At 41.1% G+C, this 19,077-nt stretch overlaps 1 protein-coding gene across 8 annotated transcripts in view; it reads right to left on the reverse strand.

Moving 5' to 3' along the window:
• LOC137369468 (receptor-type tyrosine-protein phosphatase delta) overlaps window positions 1–19,077 on the reverse strand; it is a 618,622-nt gene that overhangs the window by 338,020 nt on the left and 261,525 nt on the right. For all 8 annotated transcript variants that reach the window (XM_068030719.1, XM_068030716.1, XM_068030717.1 and 5 more), the window contains one exon: window positions 11,934–12,075. In XM_068030719.1, the coding sequence (XP_067886820.1) occupies window positions 11,934–12,075 (142 nt within the window). The remainder of the gene's footprint in view (window positions 1–11,933; window positions 12,076–19,077) is intronic.

Consider the following 19,077-nt stretch of genomic DNA (forward strand, 5'->3'; position numbering starts at 1 on the left):
AAACAGTGCACCTTCAAGACAGGAAGAGAAGTTTTGGATTTCTGGGGGCACAGTATGCCACAGCTGCATTTTGTTACCTAGGCAACAGCAGGAGAGAGGGGTCACATGGTATAATGTTTCGATTTGACTGTGTGTAAAAACTGGCAAAAACCGGTCTGAACCGGACTCACAAGCGAAGCATGCTGAAGAGAAAAGAGCTGTCCATCCCTTCTCAGCAGAAACTCTACAAGGAGCCACAGGCTGAATTAAAAGAGGACATAACCCTTTTAAGAGACCATTTTGTATTGCTGAAGGAACTGTTGATTCCTGCTGCAGCAGAAGAGTTTGAATGCCCATCACAACAGACTGCTTCATGAAATCCAAGTGAAGACTTCGAGTAGCATTTGATTATTTCCACATTAGAATACCTCATCCATCAGGAACATAACCCACAAAGACTTACTTGTTTATTTATTCTTAAGAAACAGCTAATTTTTAAAAACACCACTTTTAAAACAGGTTAACTACTGTTATTTTTGAGTGTATATGTGTGAATAGGGAAGTTTGGTTAAAATAAGAAGTTATAAGGTCTTCAGATATAGGTTTATATTACTAACATTCAAGATTTAGTTTTAATAAATAGCTAACTTGTTGTTGACTAAAGATACCTGGTTTGGCCTGTTTTATTCTGGGGGTTACCAGAGTGTTTAATTTGGCTGTTTTCCAGTAGGGTGGAAAACTTTTATAATAGGGCTAACGGGATCAAGGGATACGGGGAGAAAGCAGGAACAGGGTACTGTGTTTGGATGATCAGCCATGATCGTATTGAACGGTGGAGCAGGCTCAAAGGGCCGAATGGCCTACTCCTGCTCCTATTTTTCTATGTTTCTGTGTTTCTAATATGCTGCGACCTGTGGAGTGACGGGACTGAATTGACAGTACGTTGCTCCCACCTCAGTCGTCACAAGTTATCATACAGGCGCTGATAAAAAAAATCAGCATAATTTTGTTCCATTTCACCACAAATCGGACATCACATCTGTTGCCTTTCTCTTCATCATTATCTACTGTACTTTTCATGTTTTGTTGCATTTTAATGAAATGATAATGCACTGTAGTTTAACTATATCTTTTGTTTTAACAAGGAGGTTATCTTGTTAATCTCCCCAATCCTCTTTAACATTGTTATTTGGCCTGTACACTGGCTCCCACACCTCTGCCAGTGTCACATTTGAGTCAGCTGCAGGGGTCCGGCGAGGTGGGCCCTGGCCCTCATTTGGTGCTTTCCCAAAGTGACACTGCTGAAACTGGGAAGTTAGCAAATTAATCCATGTCTGAGCATTCCATAATGCTGAATGCCGATGGTACATCATTGAATTGGGTGCTGGTGAAGGGTGAGAGTGGATGGCGGGAGGTAGATAGTCGGGGTTGAAAGCAGAGTGGTGGCTAACCTTGAATTCATTTTCATTTTACAATACTTTTCTATCAGCAGCAACACCATTGAATCCACACCCTGGAAATGGCAGATTTTCCTGCAACAGTTTCAGAGCAGACTAACATAGTTTTATTTATTACAGCCACAGATAGTTTTGTACAGTAATTGTCACATATAAAAAATGCACATCTTTCAATCAGAATACTGGTTTATATTTTCCATAAAGATTTTTTTGGTATTTATTGGTTACATCAGTTTATAATAAACTGTCCTTCAAGATAATAGTTCAGCTGTCACCTATTCTAATATTTACCATATGACCATAATTAGGAGCAGAAATAGGCCATTCAGCCTGTCGAGCCTGCTTTGCCAGATTTTTGCCCACTCACTCAACCTATCTATATCGGTCTATAACATCCTTATGTAATATTCACAACATACTTTCCTACCTATCTTTGTGTCATCTGCAAATTTAGCTATCATGCCATCCTTCCCCTCATCTAAATCATTGATATAAATTGTAAAAGGTTGAAGCCCTACCACAGACACCTGCGGGACTCAATTCGTCACATCCTGCCAATCAGAAAAGAACCCATTTATGCATACCCTCTGTTTTCTGCCAGCCAGCCAATCTTCTATCCATGCTAATATGTTACCCCCTACATCATGAGCTCCTACTTTGCACAATAACCTTTTATGTGACACCTTGTCAAATGCCTTCTGGAAATCCAAGTACAGTATGTCAATAGGCTCCCCTTTATCCACAGTGCATGTTATTCCTTCAAAGAACTCCAATAAATTGGTTAAACATGATTTCCCTTTCACAAAACCATGCTGACTATTCCCGATTACTTTGAGTTTTCCCAAGTGCCCAGCTATAGCCTCCTTAACGATTGATTCTAACACCTTCCTCACAACAGACGTCAAGCTAACTGGCCTATAGTTACCTGTTTTCTGCCTCCCCTGCTTCTTGAATAGAGGGGTTACATCAGCTACTTTCCAGTCTGATGAAACCGTTCCAGAACCTAGCTAATTTTGAAAAATTGATACCAACGCATCTACTACCTCTTTAGCCACCTCTTTTATGACCCTAGGATGAAGTCCATCAGGACACGGGGACCTGTCAGCCCGCAGCTCCATCAGTTTGCTCAGTACTGCCTCCCTGGTGATTGTAATTTCAACAAGTTCCTCTCTTCCTTCCACTTCCTGATTCACAGCACCCTGCCTATTACAAAACTCTGACACACACAGAGGCCCATTCACCCATCACCCCCGATCAGATTGAAGTGTTGCTGGACCGGGAGCCGATTTTAAAATTATATTCAAATCCCTCCCTGTCCTCCCCGCTCCCTATCTCTGTAATCCCCTCCAGCTCCTACAATCCTCCGAGACCTCTGCCCTCCTCCAATTCCGGCCTCTTGACCATCCTCCAAAATTAATTTCTCTGCCATTGGCAGCCGTGTTTTCTGCTGCCTGGGCCCTAAGCTCTGGAATTCCCTCCATAAACCTCTCCGTCTCTCTACCTCACTTTTCTCCTTTAAGACACTCCTAAAATCATAGCACTTTGACCAAGCTCCTGTCTTAATTTCTCCTTCTGTGGTCAGTGTTAATTTTACTCTGATCCTCTGTAGTACTGTGGAATGTCCTACTGCGTTAAAGGAGCTATATAATTACAACTTGTTGTAGGAGCACTGGCTGCCAGTTACCAGCCCTGCTTGAAAAACTGCAGGCTAGGCTCGTATTCGCTGGAATTTAGAAGAATGAGAGGCGACTTGATTGAAACATATAAGATTCTGAGGGGTCTTGACAGGATGGATGTGGAAAGGATGTTTCCCCTTGTGGGAGAATCTAGAACTAGGGGTCACTATTTAAAAATAATAGGTCATCCATTTCAGACAAAGATGAGATTTTTTTTCCCTCTGAGGGTCGTGAGTCTTTGGAACTCTCTTCCTCAAAAGGCAGTGGAAGCAGAGTCTTGAAATATTTTTTAATACAGAAGTAGATAGATTCCTGATAAGCAAGGGGGTGAAAGGTTATCGGGGGTAGGCGGGAATGTGGAGTCAAGGTTATAATCAGATCAGCCTTATTGAATGGTGGAACAGGCTCGAGGGGCCGAATGGCCTGCTCCTGCTCCTAATTCATATGTTGGTATATCTTATCATGTGGAAGATATTAAGATGACAATCAAATTGGGGTAATGTCAGCTTTCTGAGTAAGCACCAAGATTAATGGAGCACAGGCAAGATTGGATGATTGTTCCTTGTTTGTCTGATGGGCCAGTAGAATACCGAAAACATTAACGGTGTGCTTAGTGGTCTGCCGCTGACCTGAAGTAATCAAAATTGCCACTGGCAAAACAGTTGAAACTAAATAGCCTGATTTTTGCCTACCTGAGTGGAGAAGTAAATCACTTCACTCTACACTGCCAGTTACTTCCTGTTCCAATTAAATTTGCAATCAGAGCTGCTTTACAAATTCATTTTAATGAAATCAGACTGGACCCTCCAGCTTTTTGATAACAGACACTATTAATCTTCACCATGAGAACTGGACATAAAAAGCAAACTTAATTTGAAGTCACTTACAGTCTTCAATATATATTCTTTACTGACAAATACTATTAGACAGTAAACCAAAAAAATGTGACAAGGGTTCACAGTACATCTATTATAACTACCACAGTCAGACAAAATGCGAGTGCTATCTAAAACATCTGTATGTCTTTTTTTGCTGTTCTCATACTGTTATTATCTTCAGTGTGGCCTCTGCTGAACTGGCACAGTGAATAACATTTGTCATAAGATAAAGATGGAGACGAGAGAAGCTGTAATTTACAAAGTGAAAGAAAAGGCACTTTCTCTCCCTTTTGTTGGTGGAAAATTACATGTACTGATTGAATCAGACATCCAGTGATTCTTGTATTGTACATACTGGAAAAGGGAAAATTGTCAAGAAAGTGTTTTGATTCACTTGCTGATTGTCATGTTCTCAAAACCAAATGTCTCAGAAGGCTCATTATTACTGGTGGTCCCAATGGTTAGAAAAAAGTTACATTACATATTTCTCAAGCTCACTTACATCTTCCATTTTAAAATGTAAAATTTCCCTAAATGAATATCTAAGGCAAGCTATTGAAGGGCCTACATATACTCAAGAAATATTCCTCCACTTCTGATGATCAGTATCAATTATTAAAACATATTAGCAGAGCTGGCAGTATAAAGGCTTTGATTTTATTAAGTGTTCAATAGAAAGCTGTTGCTTGCATAGAATGAGCTAGTTATTCACATTGCTCAATGTCAATGTAGTACCTGTGTAAGGGGAGAGCATCCAGCTTGAGAGATTCTATTTTTAATCATCTCTTCCTTATGCCACAACAGGCTGTTAAGATCTGGAACACATTACCTGAAAGGGTAGCAGAATCAGATTCCATAGGAACTTTCAAAAGGCAGTTGGACATGTTCTCGAAGAGGATTAATTTACAGTGTTATGAGGAAAAAGCATAATGTGCGGCTAAATTGGATAGTTCCTTCGAAGAACCAGCACAGACACAAGGGGTGAATGGCCTCCAGCTGTGCTGTCAGATTCTAACAGGTGACATAATGGTCTCAGTGGCACAGGTTCAAATCCCAGCCTTGTCTGGCACTTTTTCCAGACTGCCCCTCAAATAATAAGCTGACTTTCCTGATTATCTGTTGCACCTATCGCAGCAAGTAACAGCCAATTCTGCTTTGTGGTACGTTAGTAAGAATTCAGAAATTCCTACCAGCTTACCACAGACAAAATTGGTGGTAGCTACACACAGCACCCCAAACAGAGAAAGACGTCCCAAAGCTGTTCATAAAGTATAAGTCGACGACAGGTCAAATAATGGAGTGTCCAAAAGCTTGGTCAAAGAAGTAGGCTTTAAGGAGCATCTTAATGGAGGAAAGCGAGGTAGAGAGACGGAGAGGTTTAGGGGCGGAATTCCAGAGCTTAAGGCCTAGGTAACTGAAGGCACAGCCACCAATAGTGGAGCAATTAAAATCAGGGATGCTCAAGAGGCTAGAATTAGATGAGTGCAGGTATTTTAGAGGGCTGTGGGTTGGAGGAGGTTACAAAGATAGGGGTGAGGCCATGGAGAGATTGGGAAACAAGAATGAGAATTTTAAAATCAGGGTGTTGCTGGACTGGGAGCCAATGAAGGTCAGCGAGCAGAGAAGTGATAGGTGAACAGGACTTGGTGCAAGTAAGGTGATGGGCAGCAGAGTTTTGGATGACCTCAAGTTTACGGAGGGTAGAATGTGGGAGACCAGCTAGGGGTGTGATGGAATAGTCAAATCTAGAGGTAACAAATGGATGGATGAGGATTTCAGCAGCAGATGGGCTGAAGGGCCTCTTTCTGTGCTGTATAACTCTACGATTCTATTAGCAGAGGCAGGGGTGATGTTGGGCGATTTTATGGAGATGGAAATAGGCAGTCTTAGTGATGGCGCAGATATGTGATGGGAAGCTCATCCTGGGGTCAAATGTGACACCAAACAGTCTGCTCAGACAGTTGCCAGGGAGAGGGATGGAGTCTGTATCTCGGGAACAAAGTTCGGTGCAGTCACCGAAGATATTGGCTTCAGTCTTCCCTATATTTAACTGATGGAAATTTCTGCTTATCCAGTACTGGATGTCAGATAAGCAGTCAGATAATCAGCTTGGGCTGATAACTGGCAAGTAACATTCATAACACACAAGTACCAGGCAATGACCATTTCTAGCAAGGCAGAATTTTTTTTATTCTTTCATCTGATGCAGGCATTGCTGGCCAGCATTTGTTGCCCATCCCTAATTGCCCTTGAACTGAGTGGCTTGCTAGGCCATTTCAGAGGGCACTTAAGAGTCAACCACATTGCTGTGGGTCTGGAATCACATGTAGGCCAGACCAGGTAAGGACAGCAGATTTCCTTTCCTAGAAGACATTAGTGAACCAGATGAGTTTTTACAACAATCGACAATGGTTTCATGGTCACCATTAGACTAGCTTTCAATTCCTTATTTTTATTAATTGAATTCAAATTTCACCATCTGCCATGGTGGAATTCAAACCCATATCCCCAGAGCATTAGCCTAGGCCTCTGGATTACTAGTCCAGTGACATTACCACTACGCCACTGCCTCCCCTTTAATCTAACCATCTCCCCTTGATGTCCAACAGCATTACCATCACTGAAACCCCCACCATCAACATCCTGGAGGTTACCACTGACCAGAAACTTAATTGGACCAGCCATATAAATGCTGTGGCTAGAAGAGAAGGTCAGAAGCTGGGAATTCTGCAGCGAGTAACTCACCTCCTGACTCCCCAAAACCTGTCCACCATCTACAGGGCACAAGTCAGGAGGGTTATGGAATACTCTCCACTTGCCTGGCATGAGTGTAGCTCCAACAACACTCAAGAAGCTCTCCACCATCCAGGACAAACCCGATCCACCACCTTAAATATTCACCCCCCCCCCCCCCCCCCACCACTGATGCACAGTGGCAGCAGTGTGTACCATCTACAAGAAGCACTACAGCAACTCAACACACCTTTGTCAGCAGCACCTTCCAAACCTGCGACCTTTACCTCTGGAAGGACAGCGGCAGCAGATGTATGGAAACACCACCACCTGCAAGTTCCTCTCCAACCCACACATCATCCTGACTTGGAACTATATCGCCGTTCCTTCACTGTCGCTGGGTCAAAATCCTGAAACTCCTTTCCGAATAGCATTGTGGATGTTCCCGTACACCAGATGGAGTGTAGTGTTTCAGGAAGGTGGCTCACGGCCATCTTCTCAAAGGCAATTAGGAATGAATAACAAATGCTGGTCTTGTGTGTGACACTCACATCCCATGAATGAATTACAAAAAATGTGTAGCAGTGGAGGAGTCAAGAGAAGGTGAAGAGAGAGGTGGAGAAATGGAAAGGCTTAGCTAGGGAATTCCAGAGTTTAGGACCGAGACAGCTGAAGGCAGGACTGCCAATAGTCAGGAGAAGGGAGTGGGGAAAATCATCATCCACACCCACAGTTGGAATTAGCTTTATCTGGGAGGCTATGCAGGGGAGAAAAGACCCTTTTTAAAATGGAAATGCACTTGAATTAATATAGAACAGGACCAATTATTTCTGTCATCATCTTGCACTGGATGTAAATGTGCGCTGACTGAAATTTACTCAAACTTCCCCCTGGGGTAGTATAGCTATTGTTAGGTTATAAACTCCACAATCTATTAAGATCTTCCCATTATTAATGCATCACAGTTAAAAATGTGCCTTTTTTTTTGAATGACACATGTCAGAATTAAGTGCACTTACCTTAAGTGTTGGTGCATTAGCTTCAAGCTACAATGCTCTGACAAACTGCACCACCATTTCTGTACAATGTTCAGACTCCCATTTTATTCTGTTAATCGCAGAAATTGTACTTGCATGTCCCAGAAACTCTTAGCTTAATGTGAAACTGCATGCACTGTATATGTTAATACAGTTTGCCAGCACAATATCACCACATTCCCAGAGCAACAGTTTTCGTTATTTTTGACAGAAGCTAAATGTCTGAAGTCACTGCTTTTCTCCATTCCCTCTAGACTTATTGATTTGCTTAAATGCATTGATATTTATTATTATATCAAGGGCACTGAATCACTGGCCTCTTATCCCTGCAGGCACTGACGTCCTTTTGAAGTGTAATTTAATACACTTTCAAAAAAAAGGAAGATTAATCATTTTGGTTTCTTCCACTCTTTTCCAACAATTCCCTGATTTAAATATTATCAGTAACATATCATTAAAATAAAGTCAAATATTGCTCTCATCATTTTGTACACATTTATATCCCGAAGTCTGGCAGCATATACTTGCATCCAAACGTACAACATAATAGTCACCATTACTGGTGCAGGCAGGATGAGACACAGATGTGCAATCACACATAAAAAGAGGGGAACGAGTCGATAGATCAGTGGAATTTACACGAGTTGGGAGCAGGGGAGTGGGAGGTAGGGATATCATCCATGCTGAAATAAAATATGTGTGTAGTGAGACGACATGACTTCCACATTCTTCCTAGTGGCTGTGCTGATGATCTGAAAATATGAAATGTATTTACTGCCAACAAAAAAAATGAAAGTAAAGCTGAGGTTGTAATACACAGACAGGCTGTATCCAACATAATGTGGCCATTGCTTTAACATTTTGATTGTATGTATTTATATTGTTCCCAAATACAATGTTATATTAATGCTAGAAAATACTGGACAAAAAAAGACTAGCTGGTCCACCAAACTAGGCCTGTCACATACAGTGATGATGCTTTATGCCTGCCCATCAGATGTGTATTCTCCTGAGAGGGGTGGAAAACCAGATTTAAAAGAAATGGTCAATTAGGGGAATAATATCTGGAAAATTTCCCTCTGATTCCCCCTTGATGACTGAAATTCGACCAGGAAACCACATTGAATACTTATATTACCTGGTACCTACCTCTTGTATAGTGTGATCTCACCAGCCAGGAACCAATCCAGCTCTCTTTTGAAGGATAGTCACTTACTTGTTCCATAGGTCTACAATCCTCTGAGAGAAGAAGGATTGACTAACATCTAACCTATTTCGGCCCTTGCATATGAACGTACGAACATACAAATTAGGAGCAGAAGTAGGCCATTCTGGCCCTCTAGCCTGCTTTGCCATTCTATAAGATCATGGCTGATCTGTTTGTGTCTCAAATTCCATACTCCCATCTACCCCCAATAACCCTTGATTTCCTTGCCTAACAAGAATCTATCTACCTCTGCCTTAAAAAATATTCAATGACCCCTCCTCCACCACCTTCTGAGGCAGAGAGTTCCAAAGTCACCCAACCCACTCAGAGAAAAAATTCTCCTCATCTCTGTCCGAAAGGGCAACCCCTAATTTTAAAACAGTGCCCCCTAGTTGTGGACTCCCCCACAAGAGGAAACATCCTCTCCACATCCAACCTGTCAAGACCATTCAGGATCTTATAAACTTCAATCGTGTCTCCTCTCACTCTTCTAAACTGCAGTGAAAACAAGCCCAGTCTGTCCAACCTTTCCTCATAAGACAACCTGCTTATTCCAAGTATCAATCTAGTAAACCTCCTCTGAACTGCCTCCAACACATTTACATCCTTTCTTAAACAAGGAAAACAAAATTGCACACTATATCCGAGATGTGGGCTCACCGATGCCCTGTATAACTAAAGCATAACACCTTTACTTTTATTTTCAATTCCTCTCGTAATAAAGGATAGTATTCCATTCATTTATCATTTGCTGTACCTGCATACTAAACTTTTGTGACTCATGCACTAGAACATGTAGATCCCTCTGCACCTCATAATTCTGCAGTCTTTTTTCATTTAAGTAATACTCTGCTTTGTTATTCTTCCTGCCAAAGTGAACCTCACATTTTCCCACATTATACTCCATCTGCCAGATTTTTGCCCACTCACTCAACCTATCTATATCAGTCTGCAACCTCCTTATGTCATATTCACAACATACTTTCCTACCTATCTTTATGTCATCTGCAAATGTTGCGACCATTCAATCGCTTCCCACATCTAAGTCATTGATATAAATTGTAGAAAGTTGAGGCCTCAGCACAGACCCCTGCAGGACTCCACTCGTCACATCCTGCCAATCAGAAAAGAACCCATTTATGCATACTCTCTGTTTTCTACCAGCCAGCCAATCTTCTATCCATGCTAATATGTTACCCCCTACACCATGAGCTCCTACTTTGCACAATAACCTTTTATGTGGCACCTCGTCAAATGCCTTCTGGAAATCCAAGTACAGTACATCAACTGACTTCCCTTTATCCACGGCACATGTTACTCCTTCAAAGAATTACAATAATTTGGTTTAACATGATTTCCCTTTCACAAAGCCATGCTGACTATTCCCGATTACTTTGAGTTTTTCTAAGTGCCCAGCCACAGCCTCCTTAATGATTGATTCTAACACCTTCCCCACGACAGACGTCAAGCTAACTGGCCTACGGTTATCTATTTTCTGTCTCCTCATCTTCTTGAATAGAGGGGTTATATTTGCTACATTCTAGTCTGATGGAACCTTTCCAGAACCTAGCGATTTTTGAAAAATTAACACCAACACATCTACTACCTCATTAGCCACCTCTTTTATGACCCTAGGATGAAGCCCATCAGGACCCGTAATTTATAAGCATGACCCCAGTCCTTCCCAACTTATCTAACTGAAATAATTTGCCAATGTGAACGCACTCTAATCTTTTCATTATTTTTATACACTTCAGTCAAATCATTCCTCAGTCTGTACTTCTCTAAATGATATAAACCTGGCTTTTTAAGCCGATCTGGATAACTAAGGTGCTTTAAACTGCGAATCAATCTTGTGGTCCTCCTTTTCTAAATCCTCAATATTAGCCATATAGATAATGTCCACAGATAATTTTACAGCATAGCTAGAAATCTATCTAGGCATTGCTAAACAACAGTATTTTAACCTACACCCAAAACTAGCCAACATTCATTCATCGAGTACGTTATAGACCAACTCAATTCTCGATTCGGTTGTGATATACATCTAACCTTTATTTTCCCAGAAGCAGCACACTTCATTCTTGCCAGCTATCTTCTTGTTTTGTTCTTTCATAGCATTCTGTCTGCAGTTTGTAACCAGCTGTTCTTTGTTCCCTAACATTCCTACTGAGACATCTGAATGGATTTGACTTCATCACATAAACTGCTCAGCACTGCTTTCACAGCAGGACAGCAATGTTTATCCTCAAGAAGGGGTATTAATAAAATAGCATTGTAATAAACATGCTAATCATGGTCACACAGTATTAGACAATGACAAGGAACGCTGCTGTGTTCTCGATCAGTATTATGAGCTATTTAATTTTAAGATAATGAAATGATGTGCAGTTGGCTTCCCAAAATGCCACTCTCCACTTCGACCAACAGTACCTCTTTGTTTGGCTTGCTGAACATCCAACTCAGAACTTGCTGTGGATCAAATATCCTCAAAGGACCAGATTACAATAGAGTACAGCAAGCACTTACAGCAATTTCATCTTTATTTCACATCCTCATGTGAAGAAACAAAAACTGATGAAAATGCTGCAAGTTCGTACAAGAATAATTCATCACAAAATGCCAATTTAGTTAAGATTTCATCAAAATATGTGCTTCTTGTCCTTACTGAGAAGTCGATATATTGATATTCTATATCAGAGTTAATCTACCTGCTGAGGTGCATCATCATATTAACTCTCGTAATAATGGAACATGCTGTTTCTCTAATACTGTGGTGGAAAATGTTATCAATTAGTTTCTACACATTTATCTATTGGTATTGTAAAATTCAAAATCTTAAGTGAAACATAGCATATCAACTGGACAGTACTTTTCGCAGCTTACCTTCACAGCTGAAAATGAAAGAGAAACTTAAGAATGTCTTGCATCGCTGAGTTAAGTTTATTACACTGATGGAAACATACCACGTAACACTGTAAGCCTGGTGGTGGCACTTATTTCTCCAACACTGTTGGAGGCTACACATTCATAAATAGCCTCATCTCGTGGCGTCCTCAATGGTTGTATTCTGAGAACAGACCCAGATCCATCATCAAACTCGATCACCTGTGGAGATAAACAGCAATACTGTTTCTAGCTTTTAAGAATTGTTTAGACCTCCAAAATGTAGGCAATTCTACAGAGCACTGTTGACAACACTATTTTCCTTCTATATGCCCGTTTTTCTGTTTTATTTTGGGGAATGGGAAGAAGGAATTGAGCTGGAGTAGATTAAGTTTTCTGTGCACTATTTTATACACACTTAGTTACAAACACAATTAATTTAAGTTATTTCTTTAGAAATGAAATATTTAATTCTGACAGCACTTTCCTGGTGACTCATTAAAAATGCTAGTGTTTAAGCTAACTGTTTAGTTTCATGTGAACCTGCTCCCATTTGTTGAAAAATGTCACCATTAGCTCCAATGTACAGAGGATTTGTTCTATTATTGTATGGTCAAGGTTGAAGGTCACTTGGGCTTTTCCTACAGCAAATCATTTGCCGAAGGGGAAACTGTTAAGGAATGGATGATCTTATCTTCTGGCCGGTCAGTGTACCATGGTTTGGCAGAGAGGAGGCGGTGAATTTCCTCAGGGTTTCTCCCACTCTGTCGCCATCACAACGCATGTAAACAGGGTTTCTGTTGAAGTTAAGATGGCAGAGCAGAAGCCCTGAGGAATCTCACCCTGCCACCCACTCCCTTCTCCTGCTCACCCTCCAGGTATTGTTCAGCTCAGTATAGACAGTAGCCTAGAAGTTACTACTGGAGATACTAGTGGATGAACATTACACACAGTTATATATTTCTATTCTGCTATATTAGTGTAGGCATTAAACCATGTAAAATAAACAGATTTACACCTCCATTAAAATATCTGATTGAGGAATATTATATCAATGCATTATGCGTTCAGCTCCTGTCACCTCTACAGTACGGTTATCAAAGACTGAAATTGGAGCAGAAACATAATCTGTTCTCTTTTATGAAAGGACTTGGTTTAAAATACTGTGCGTGAAGAGTTTATTGCCTCCCTCCCATAACACTGATAACATTTCGTCTTTCACCTGAGTCCACTGCAAACTGCAAAGTTGGCGCTTAGGTTTGCTGGTTACCCTTGCTTTGCTCCTAATTTGTCCCTCTCTTCTGAAGCTATTGACTCACCAGTACTGTTCCATAGTAGCTGGTAAGCTTACAGCAGCTCAAATGTTGACAAACTATTTACCAACAAAAGGCATCACAGCTGGGCCTAATTGCATATTCATCCTACCTTAAATTACACATTGTTGGTTTTATATGCTGTTGTCACATTTGATAACTTCATTCTGTGTGAAATGGGCAGTGTAAGCACTGCAGATTGTTTCGAAAGGAGAATATTACCATTTCTTTGTAGAGAGAAAGATAGGAATGACATTCCAACCCCTATTGGGAGGAGACCGGAGACGTAGTGGTTGGGGGTGGGAGGCAGAGGGGTGGTGGCGGATGGGGTGAAGGAGTGAATAAGACCAACTTCAGACCAAGTGGCTAGTTAAGACAATGAAAGAAGAACATTCGGCGACATTTATCTATCATTGCCAACCTAATTTGTCTCGGTAAAATGTAAACTTATTGGCTGTGAAATGTTTTCAGATGGGGCTATATATAAATGCAAGTTCTGTGGGGCTCAGCAATTACTTCCTACAGCTGATACAGTAAGATGATGAAAATTGGAAGCCTGGCAACAGAGTACTTTTATCTCACAGCATACGTATAAACTAAAGACTGAACCCCTGTAAATCACATTACTACCATGTTACCACTGCCAGTGACTGGCAATATCAGTTTGGCAATGAGTGCATTTGAAATCGATGATGAGATCAGTTTGAGAAAAGATAAGTTGTTGTATGTGTGTAGTGGCCCTCATATTTCAGTTGGGGTTATCCTTCATAGATAATAGGTCAGACAAACCCACAGGGGAAATTTTCCATTAAGAGATTTCGCATTCACAAAACATGTGACTTATTCTACTCGTGTCATCCATTCTTGGTTACTTTCAATCCAAAGATTAAAGCTAGAGGCAGGGACTAGAAATAAAGAGTTATCCTTCACAAACTGGATTAAAAAAACTACAAATTCCCTGGAAGCCACACAAAAATTTAACAGCAGCAACAATATTCACTTCTTTTCTTGGTTCGCTAAATAAAAATAAAAATGGGAGGGAAAAGAACTTTTCTTTCGGGCATCAATGTAGTGCAGCCCCAGAAACGCACAATAATTAGCGATAAACTACATCAAACTTCAGATGGCACAACGACAGTAATACTCGTATGTGGAAGATAATATGATTTGAGAACACAAAGCGATTAATGTTATCTTTCTTCATTCACTACCTCTCACATTTCGTTCATAACTCTACCAAAATGGTACCGCATTAGAACACAGATGGACATGTCTGAGTAGGGGCCTCAGGGACGCGAACACTGCTTTGTCAAATTCTAAAGATTAGGGAATGTGCAACGAGTACTTCATGTCACTTGTTCAGAAATGTTATCTCAAGTAACGTGCCTAAAACTAACCAGGTAGTGGTCACTGTTCCTCATCCAACCATCTTCTGATTGGTAACTGGTTTAACCAGGATTTTGCTTCAATAAGGAATAAAAAAGCAATAGCACCTCATGTTCTTTCTGTTCTGTCTAGCATGTCATAGAGGGTCTTTCACACATCTATAATTGCATGCTTAGTTATGAGGTAAATGGAGGAAGGTAGAATTCCAGAAAGCAAGCACTTCCATTTATGTAACACCTTTCAGAACTCAAGATGTCCAAAAGTGCTTCACAACATGAAGAACTAATAAAGTGGAACCACCATTGTAATTTTACTGTGAATAGCAAGGCTTCACAAACAGCAATGAACTAAACAACCAATTATATCTTTGTTTTTATGATGTTGGTTGAGGAATAAGTCAGTAGGAACTCTCCTGTTCTTTGAATAGTTCCACTGGATCTTTTAGTTTATGTTTAGTTTAGAGATACAGCACTGAAACAGGCCCTTCGGCCCACCGAGTCTGTGCCGACCATCAACCACCCATTTATACTAATCCTACACTAATTCCATATTCCTACCACATCCCCACCTGTCCCTATATTTCCCTACCACCTACCTATACTAGGGGCAATTGCTAATGGCCAATTTACCTATCAACCTGCAAGTCTTTGGCATGTGGGAGGAAACCGGAGCACCCAGAGGAAACCCACGCAGACACAGGGAGAACTTGCAAACTCCACACAGGCAGTACCCAGAATTGAACCCGGGTCGCTGGAGCTGTGAGGCTGCGGTGCTAACCACTGCGCCACTGTGCCGCCCATAACATCGACCTGAGGAGGTAGACAAAGTATCAGTTTAATGTCTCATCCAAGAGATGGTACCTTTGGCACTGCAGGAGTGTCAGCCTAGACTGAGGTTTGAAACTCTGACTATCTGAATCGGAGGCAAAGTGTCACCACTGAGCCAAGATCAACACTTTTTAAGAATGCTGTGGCTCAAATGCAACTTCAACAGAAATTTGCATGGTGCAGCTGTAACATCATGTAAAATCAGGTAAGAATGGTATCTATATTTCATGAGAGGAGATATTTAATTCAAGCATGATGATGACCTACTGATGTGTGAGCAAGTGTAGCATATTCATTATTTAGTATTATTATGTGAAGGCAAGTTTTACTGATTGAACTAATTAGGTCTGATTACAATTGCTACCTTTTTTTATTCTTTCATGGGATATGGGCATCGCTGGCAAAGCCAGCATTTGTTGCCCATCCCTAATTGCCCTTGTCAACTGATTTGCTTGCTAGGCCATTTCAGAGGGCATTTAAGAGTCAACCACATTACTGTGGGTCTGGAGTCAAATGTAGGCCAGAGTGGGTCAGGACAGTAGATTTCCTTCCCGAAAGAACAATCAATGATAGTTTCATGGCACCATTACTGAGTCTCGTTTTCAATTCCAGATTTTTTTTTTATTAATTAACTCAATTTATTAATTAATTGAATTTAAATTTCACCAGCTGCCGTGGTGGGATTTGAATTGTGTCCCCCAGGAAGTAGCCTGGGCCTCTGGGTTACAAGTCCAGTGACATTGCCACTATGTCACCATCTCCCCCATATTCACTTGTGAAGTTAAGCAGCTTAAGGTATGTATCTGGCCCATTGTTGCCAAGTGTTTTCTCTTTCTGCCTTCAAAGAGTTTGAATAAGCACATATACAAGAGATGTGAATGATTGTCAGGCACCCATTTAAAGGCCTGCCTGAAAAATTAAATCAGGCAGACTAAGAATAGCCAAGGTCCAACAGGATTTTCCTCTGTCAATGGCCCATTTAACCAGAAAGAAACGGGAAGCTGGGCATTGAAAATCTTTATGTATGTTCTTGTTTGAACTGAAAGTGCTAGTAACAAAGTGGAACAGTTGACTGCAGCAGCTGGTGACTTTCTCCACGGTGAGGTGGGTGGGGAGAGGCATTTGAAACATGATTATAATTGAAGTACAGAGAGCTAAGATCTTGATTTATAATGTTCATGCTACATCTTAGTTCATGGATCTGCTGCAATTTGAGAAGATAGTGAAATTTTATAGCAAATATATGACTGGATCTATAGTGTAATATGTGAGCTGTTCTTCAGATTCCATGAGAGAGAGAGAGCAGGGTAGGTCAGCAATGTTACCTGCTGACAGGTGGGCAACATCTGTACCACAGCTTTTTATTTCTGTTGAAAGCCATTAGGCTAAAGAATAATTTCATGACAAGCTTCTGGATCTGCGCCTGCAGTACAGGACCTGGGATGATTCATTTGTGTTGTTATAAGCCGTGTATGCAGCCCTTGCTCTCTTTCTCAGCCCTCTGACTCCTATCATAACAGAAATGGCAACAGTCACACACTCCAGATTACTTGTCTGGAGAAAATATGACTCTAAGTCTGCTTTACAGCAACACAGCACCGAGCAGAGGAAGGTACTAGTGACTGCTGGCAGCACCTACCAAGGCCTTAATTGGCCTTAATGATCACTGAGTGTTAAACAAATGCAGAATGTCAATGTTAATAACTTCTGCTTTCACAAGAAGATACTGTGATCATTAGTTCCCTGGTATTCTGCCCCTTTTAAGGCCAATCTCCACAATAAGTGGCAGCAGGAAACATAATGCCTTGAGAGGTAGAGACTAATGAGGGTAGCACTTCCAGGATAGGAACGGGACATGGTTTCGCTGCTAGCTGGGAGATTCTTTCCCTAATTGTCACTGTAAAGATAATCCTGTTGAAATACTTCACAAGAGCTCTTTATATCTATCATCAAATCAAACTCGTGTACTGTGAAGTTGGTGTGAAAAAGACGCCTAAGATTACTGTGGAGCCTCCAGTGTGATGTTCCCAGACCTGGGCTCCAGTCTTGCTTGATCCTTTGTTCAGGTAAGGAGGTCTTTCTCAGTCCTGTGAATTCATGGCAGTTTAAAAGCAAGTGATGCCTCAGATACTTCAATTGCTTCAAAGTCCACAGTGGAGTTTTGATTGTCACATAGAATTCTTAAGGAGGTTTATGGTCTAAGCATTAGATGTAATGCTACATCTAGTAGGATGTAATGCTAATCACCAATAGTTATTATTAAATATTAACAATAGTTAACAGTGCTAATGTAAATACAAGTTGTTCTTCTTGTTGCGATAATTGACCTCAGAGCACCAAGGAGTAAAATCAGCCACATTGATAAAGAGATTCAACAGGGTAGATACAGATAAACTATTTTCTTTGGTGGAGAAATTCAGATCAAAGCACAAATGTTGAAATTAGAGCAAGGCCAAGAAGCACTTCTTCACACAAAGGTTAGTGAACATCCCCAAATGTCTGGAGATGCTGGGTCATCTTCAAGACTGAGATGAAAGATTTCTATTAGGTAAGGGCATCAAGGGATTATGGAATAACAGCAGGTAATTGGAGTTGAGGTACAGGTTAGCCATGATCGGATTGAATGGTGCAACATCACTCGAGGGGCTCAAAGACCTACTTCTGTTCCTATGTTCCTATCCACTAGCCACAACTGTGAAGTATACGGAAAATGAATGCTTGGTGTCAAACAGATTGAGATCAACTGCAATGTAGTGGTTTTTCAATAAGGTAGCATCTGAGGTGATTTGAGGTCACCCCAATTTAAACTGAAAGTAAACTTACAGATTCTTGTTGCATTAGCAAAATGAGCACAAACACATAACAAGAAAAAATAGTGAAATCTGAGCTTGCATTCACAAGCCACCATACCATCGTTTTCCTGATCTAAGCCAGGTCACTGTGGTGAAGTTTAGAACACAGGCCAAGCACATCCCTTTGGGAAGAGGTAAAAGCCAAGTCTATCATTTAGCCACTGCTCAGCACATTTTAGAAGCAAGTTCAGAACTTGAAGCATTGCGAGAGGGCTAGGAGCAAGGTGTTCAAATCCTTCCCCTCTCTTCACTAAAGTTGCTGAATGGTGAGCAAAACTTTGAGGAAAAGGGGAGTAACTAAATTGGAAAAAAGGCACCGAAACAAATCAAATATATTTCATCTTAATGATAGTAAAAACATAACTAAAACTGGACTATGTTTGGAAGCTGGTGGGGAGGGGAGGCCGGGGGTGCGGAGGTGGGGGTGGTTAAAAGGGAAAACACCTGAGTAGATGACGCAAATTCTAACAAATCACATGAATTAACAGTTAGCCGTTTTACTACTATGGACTCTGTTTATTCCCCATCCCAAGGCATGTCTTTCTCTGGAATGCAGCCCCACATGCACCTGTAATCCATTCCCCTGGTATAGCGCCCAAGTGGCCATTCTCCACGCAAACCCTAAACAGTGAGTGTCGACAGTTATTTGACTATGAAAGGCATCACAGCTAAGCCTAATCCTTTTCACACCCGACATCCAGATTCCATATACTTTCCAGCAGGAGGGTTGCTGGATAGCAATCAGGAGTGGGAACTCTAATTGATATTTTCCTATGATGGACGAAGGACAACTGTAGCAGACCAAAATGTTACCTGGCTGAGTTCAACGAACTCAGCACAGACTGC

Source organism: Heterodontus francisci, chromosome 4 (genome assembly GCF_036365525.1).
Source record: "Heterodontus francisci isolate sHetFra1 chromosome 4, sHetFra1.hap1, whole genome shotgun sequence".
Classification (NCBI taxonomy): domain Eukaryota; kingdom Metazoa; phylum Chordata; class Chondrichthyes; order Heterodontiformes; family Heterodontidae; genus Heterodontus; species Heterodontus francisci.